At 43.9% G+C, this 6,173-nt stretch overlaps 1 protein-coding gene across 4 annotated transcripts; it reads right to left on the bottom strand.

Moving 5' to 3' along the window:
- Positions 1-283: 283 nt before the first annotated feature.
- Positions 284-5,924, bottom strand: LOC103637334 (uncharacterized protein At1g51745). 4 transcript variants are annotated; one of them, XM_008659553.4, is made up of 3 exons: positions 5,367-5,924; positions 3,397-4,445; positions 284-2,027 (listed from the first exon to the last, which is right to left on the bottom strand). In XM_008659553.4, the coding sequence occupies exons 1-3, from the start codon at positions 5,570-5,572 to the stop codon at positions 1,072-1,074; spliced, it is 2,211 nt and encodes a 736-aa protein (XP_008657775.2). In that variant the 5' UTR covers positions 5,573-5,924; the 3' UTR covers positions 284-1,071. The 4 variants fall into 4 exon arrangements, 3 of the variants coding, with proteins under 3 accessions (XP_008657775.2, XP_020398128.1, XP_020398129.1); XM_020542539.3 differs by having other exon boundaries at positions 3,391-4,445; positions 5,367-5,887; XM_020542540.3 differs by having other exon boundaries at positions 3,391-4,512; positions 5,367-5,885.
- Positions 5,925-6,173: the final 249 nt, after the last annotated feature.

Below are 6,173 nucleotides of genomic sequence, written 5' to 3'. Positions count from 1 at the left end.
TAGAATATTTTATTAGGGTAACATTTTAGAGTTACATGCTTGTGGATAGCGTGGAGAACAAAATCGAAAGCGAATGTGGTGTCTGGCGCCAAGCCGGTGAATGTTGTCAGATGTACAGGAAACACCATGCCGGTGAATGTTGTCGCCAATAAAAGGACTGTTCTGCGCAATGCTGTGCTGCCCTGCACGAGTGCAAGACTGATCCTAGAATTTTTCCTATTCAGTAGAAACCTTCTCGATGAAAATCGTGAAAAAATCTTTTAAAAAAAAATATACATAGGAGTTCTAAACAAAACTATGTACATACATAATGCATCTATAGCACAAAATTACTGGATTTGGCGCTTTTCATACGAGTAACTACATAACCAATCACACGAGCGAACCTATCATGTACTAGACCATTATCTGACTAAATTGCATAATGCCTGTCCAGTGCCCACATGCCTCTCCCATTCCAAAGTCTGGGTGCCACGTGCTTCGATGCGATGTGACAAATCTGCACCGGTGATGTCACAGAATTAGCAGACAAGCATCTACACAGTAGAGCTCAAAGTTGCAAGTAGTTGCATGAAGCCCTGCATTCGTTGCAAAGACTGATTAGTACATACAACTTGCCTGAAACAACTTGAAGTTTTTTTATCAAATGAATCAACTAAAGTTGCCAGCAAATACGAGGGAATTTCATGAGATGTATGGTGAACTGAGCTGCTGCCATTTTTTCCCTCAGAGGAAGCCACAGCAACAGATGCCCCTTGTTTCCTCTCACCATATCAGTTGCAATCATATTGATTGGTACCGTACAAAGTGCAACCATACAACCAAAGAATAGGGGCGAGAGGACTTTTTAAACAATATTTTTTTTTAAACAATCTTTTCACCTTTCCTAAAAAAAATTTTAAAAAAAACGCATCTCTATTCTTATATCTTGGTTGCATAGTTATGTACCGGATATAAATATACCACACAATAAGTTTTTAGATAATACAAAACTAATATACAAAGAAAACCTAGCAAATGTATATGCCTGCCCACATTCTATCTCTGCATAGCAAAAATGCCACAACAACCTCAGGTGGTCTTTTCTTGTCTCAAGGGAAAGCTTAGTGCTTCATTGATCCTACTGAAAACGAGACGAAGCGGGACGCACGCGACTGCTGGTCCGCCAGTTTTTGCAACTACGGGCTTTTGGTCTGCACTCTCTCTCCGGCTGCCGGCGAAAGATGATAGCCTCCGCATTTTCCTCGGCGAAGATGCTGGTTTCTTGGTATGGGGCCACCAAGACCTGTCCAAATCATGCTCTGTGGCCTTTTTACGTCCACTGGATTTAAATTTTGATCGTGATGCATGTGAAGATCTTGCTTGCCGTGGCTCTGAAACTCTGCTCTTTAGTAAGGAGTCCAGACTGCCCATCACCGGGCGGTGCTCATCTCTACTTGTTGTGTGACGGCTATCCTTCAAAACCTCCAGGGTGACAGGGTACCCCACAATTGGTTTACCTGTCCATTTACTCATGAGGGAAATAAGGGGCGCATGATGACCCTTGTAGCTTCTTTGGACAGTCACCTCAACATCATATAGTCTATAATCTGCACGTGCTCTCCTGGTTGGATTCGTTACAGGGCATCCTGGAGGTTTAGGATCAGGCCGCTGTCCAGGCGGTGGTAGTAATTGAAGTGGAACATAATTGGGGAATGATGTTGTGTTCTTCTCATAGTTTGAAAGATTGCTTATAGTTTCAGAGGACTCGTCATGCTCAGGAGTCACATGTGCATTATCCTCAAGTTCAGCAGGCCTAAAGACAGTACCTTCCGATTTTATAATCCCTTCATGTTGCAGCAGCGAATTTGTATCCCTCTTGTGGCTTCCTTTAGGTATCAAAAAATTGACAGCCGTTATGTTTTTCTTAGAATTTCGATTATGCCGAGTTGAAGATGTGCCACCTATGCCACAGCCAGTACTTTGATTACCCAGTTTTGAAATTTGATCCTTTATGGATGCACAAGATCCATAAGTATCCAAATGGCCTGGAGAAAATGGCCAGAAATATTAGGGAAAATGTTCAATATGCTAGTTCAGAGTGATAAAATCAGATCATGTCCCATGCACTTATAGGTAAAACTTGCATCAAAATATGATGAAAAATGACTAAGAAACTGCAGTCCAAATTGAATAACCAATCATATTTGTATGCTATAAACCTAAAAGAACTCTGCTGCACAAGAAAACAAGAAATTTTGCCAATGAGTAATTTGTCTAACACCACATGGCCTACTTCAACTAGAGATATCAATGGGGCCCCGAAACCCGATTACCCGTGGGGAATTCCTCCATTAGGGTTAGGGTATGGGTTAAAACAAATCCCCATGGGTATAGATTTGGAATAAATCCTTTACCCATCGGGTATGGCGGGTTCGGGTTTGGGAGGGCTAAACCCAAACCCGATTACCCATGGGGATAAATACCCGGAACCGAAATAATCTAGCATGTAGGATTTTTATTCCACTATCCAGCATTTACTTGTGGGCTGCTTGTGGCCTAGTGGCTGCCGACCAAGCCAACTATGGGCCCGTACCGCCGCTGCACCGCCGCTCGCCCGGACCGCCGCTCGCCCAGAGCCTCGGACGCAGAGCCCGGACCCGTAGTCCCAGGACCACTGCTCGCAGCCGCCGCTCTCCTAGGACCACTGCTCGCAGGCTCGCAGCAGTAGAGCCCGTCAGCCGCCGCTGCCCGGACGCCTGGAGTCCGGGACCGCTCACTGGACGAGCAAGGAAGGTGAGAACTGATGAATAATCGGGTCGGGTATGGATACCCATGGGTATTTAGTACCCGGTCGGGGATGGGTATGGGAGGATTTTCATACCCGAGGTCGGGTTCGGGTTCGGGGATGGGGGCGGGTCTATATTCATGGGTACGGGTCTGGGGAGTTAATCCCCGCTGGGGAATTCCCCATTGACATCTCTAACTTCAACACAGGTGAACACAAGACTTCAACGCTTAAGGCCCTGTTTGGAAGCACCCTGTTTTTAAGAAACTGGTTTATAGAAATTGAGGTGGTTCCAAACATACCAGTTTATGACTCAGTTTATAGAAATTAGATTCTCGGTTTCTTAAAAACCAAGAAGCTGGCCTCTCTTAGCTAAAAGATAAAAAACTGGTTTCTTAAAAACTGGGTTGCTTCCAAACAGGGCCTAAATAAACCTTATCTATTGTTACAGTTACAATCACAAATACTATTCCTGTGTACATTCATGTAATTGACCTATCTAATTGGAGACAGTAGATAAGGTTTGCTTTAAGTTTCACCCCCCAAAAAACAAATACAGTGCAACAAAAAAGGAAAAAAAAAGTTTTCGAAAAACAAAAAAGGAAAATAAGAATGACACTGACTTTTACCTTCCTCTAGAACATCCTCCTCCAAAGTAACAGCATCAAGAAATCCATCACAATCAGGGCAGTCATCATTGAGAAATCTAGCTGTGCATGGGTCAGCATTCTTGGGAGTAACAGCATTTAGAGAACGTTTATGATTGATGTGTGATGTATCTAATAATGTATCCAAACTTGAAGTGCCTGAGCTGTAGGAACAGTTATTTACATCAGTTGGAAAAATAGTTTTTGCCCTCCTACTTGATTCAACCAAATTGGGTATCTGGCCTCCTGGGTATTGACTACAAGACTGGCCTGAAGGGTCCCAATGATAATAAGTTCCAGACACTTCTGAATCTTCACATAACAGTGATAGAGGGTGATGCTTATCTTTCTTACTCAAACTATCATAGGATTGCCCAATATTGGACCGTTTCTTTTTTATGGATGACTGGGACTGCTCACCCAATTTTATCCCATCGGCACTGGACAAATCATAGCCAAAGCTTGATCCACTTTCAAGAAGAGGTACATCTGAAACAATTCCTGAACCAGACTTCTGCTTGAAAACATTTTTTGTTCCAATCTCCCTAAGATCTCTCATACGCTGGAATCCATGAACTGAATCATCCTCATGATCTTTATGTCCCTTCCACTTCTTCCTTTTTGACGATGCATACCTAGTGCTTGAAGAGGATAAATTTTGTGGCTGTTTATACAGTGTCAATGTTTGAGACAACTCTTGAGCTGAATTTATTTCTATATCATACAAACTCCTTGCACCACGAGATTTTTTGCTGAGCCCATTTATATTTATAGACTTTGCAGAACATATATTCTGGGATGCACATATATCATTGTCCGCGTCCTCTTCAAGATCATCACAGTTATTTGGAAAATGAGACCTTTCGATTTCAAGGGCATGCATAATGGCATCCTCTCTGCGAACATATCTCCCTTCAGTATGTGTCTTCTTTTGCCGGCGAACTAGAGCCTTGGCTTTTTCTATACATTCATCATATTCTCCACAACGAAATGACTTCACACGTTTAGATTTCTCAAGATTATACCAGTCACTGTGGCAAAGTCCAACACAGCAAGTAAGATAGACTGATGATGTTCAGTGCTACAGACAGAAAATATCTGAAAATGCAACGGAAGTGTGATAAACATTAATCTATGCACTTGTTTGGGAAGTTAAAAGCGAATACTGAAGCCTAAAACATGCATACAACTTCAAATGATCAGCTCACCAGAATGAATAAAAATTTCAAATCCAACTTCATATAGGGTAATATTTTCTTAGTATTAGCACAATTTCTAAACTACAGAAAGACTTGGAGAGTATGTTCCTAGATCAAACATACACCAAAAAAATAGACAAGTCTCTGTGCATGCAATTTTAATCTATGTCTTAGCTTTAAGAAATGCATGAATTTGTTTGCCGCCCCCCCCCCCCCCCCCCCCCCCCCAACAAAAAAAACATGCATAGAAACGTAAGCTTCTCCTTATCACCTAAGGGTTACTTATGATACCTATATTACTCTCTAGGTTCAGGCAACAGGGGGCTGAGAGATACGTTCAATTGATGCTGCCACCATGTGTAACAAGAACAACATCTAGAGGTAAGGGTAAGCACCCCTATTTAGATATGGATGCAAACATCCAAAAAAAACATATATATTTCAGTGATAATAATTAGATTGAGTTAGCTATACACTTCCGAGGCCCTAAGATCAATCCAGCATACATAGTACCCTCCTTTTTGAATTTCTCAATTTCTCATTGTACCTAAATCAAAAGTTTCACCCAAAAAACGGTTCCTTGCTTGACTTGAGAGTGAACACAACATGAGAGAGTTATGCAATGACCATTAGACCAAGGAGAAAAAGTAGCGGCAACAGATCATCAGAAGCCAGAAGAATCAACGCATGAACAAGGAGCATAACAAATTGATTACAGAGAGCAACAGGGGTAGAGCGAGGGTTTGTACGGACATGCTGCCGTCTGGGCGGCCGAGGAGCTTGATAGGTGTGCCGGCAGAGCGCGGCGGGATGACGATGTTCTCGGGAAGCTCGCCCATGCCGAGGATCCGGCCAGGCCACCAGGATCCGTTACGGCGGCGCACCCAGACGAGCGCTCCGACCTCGGCGTCCGGCCCCGTCACGCCGCCGGGCCACTCCTCTCCCGCGCAGCTCCCCATCACCCTGTATGTATGCAACCCCTATCTCACCACCACCACCACCACCACCACCACCATCGCCTCTCCTCTCGCTCCTCCCCCAACTAAAGTCAATAAACCTCCTTTTTCTTGTCCAAGAGATCAGGAAGAGCCTTAGGAACCGAGAAACGGCTTGTAGGAGATGGCTCTGCGAGCCCGGGTAGCGGCGACGGCTGCCTCCTGGAGGCGGTGGTTCTCAGTGTGCAGGTGGGGAGAAGAGGTGGAAGGAGCGGAGGGGGCAGGGTCCCGGGAAGGAGGAAGAAGGGATTGGGGGCACAGGGGTGTGCGTTGGGCCGTTTTGGGTGCTCACGATGGAGCAAATGGGCTCCGAGAGGACCCAAAGCCCATTTTCAAAGACAGTATCAGTACGTCACGGTTAGAATGAAAACAGACAGAAACGGTATAGAAAATCTCTCACGTTTTCGTTACCATATTTTTTTATCGAAAACGGGAGCGAGGACAGTTTAGCCGAAAACGAAAACGGTTACAGGATATACAGTTACACAAAACAGATTAAAACGAATGGATATGCAACAAAAACTCTAAATCTAAACTTTGTTCATCAACATTCTTCAATAATCGA

Source organism: Zea mays, chromosome 8 (genome assembly GCF_902167145.1).
Source record: "Zea mays cultivar B73 chromosome 8, Zm-B73-REFERENCE-NAM-5.0, whole genome shotgun sequence".
NCBI classification, from domain to species: Eukaryota; Viridiplantae; Streptophyta; class Magnoliopsida; order Poales; family Poaceae; genus Zea; species Zea mays.
This window is presented reverse-complemented; position numbering and strand designations above follow the sequence as displayed.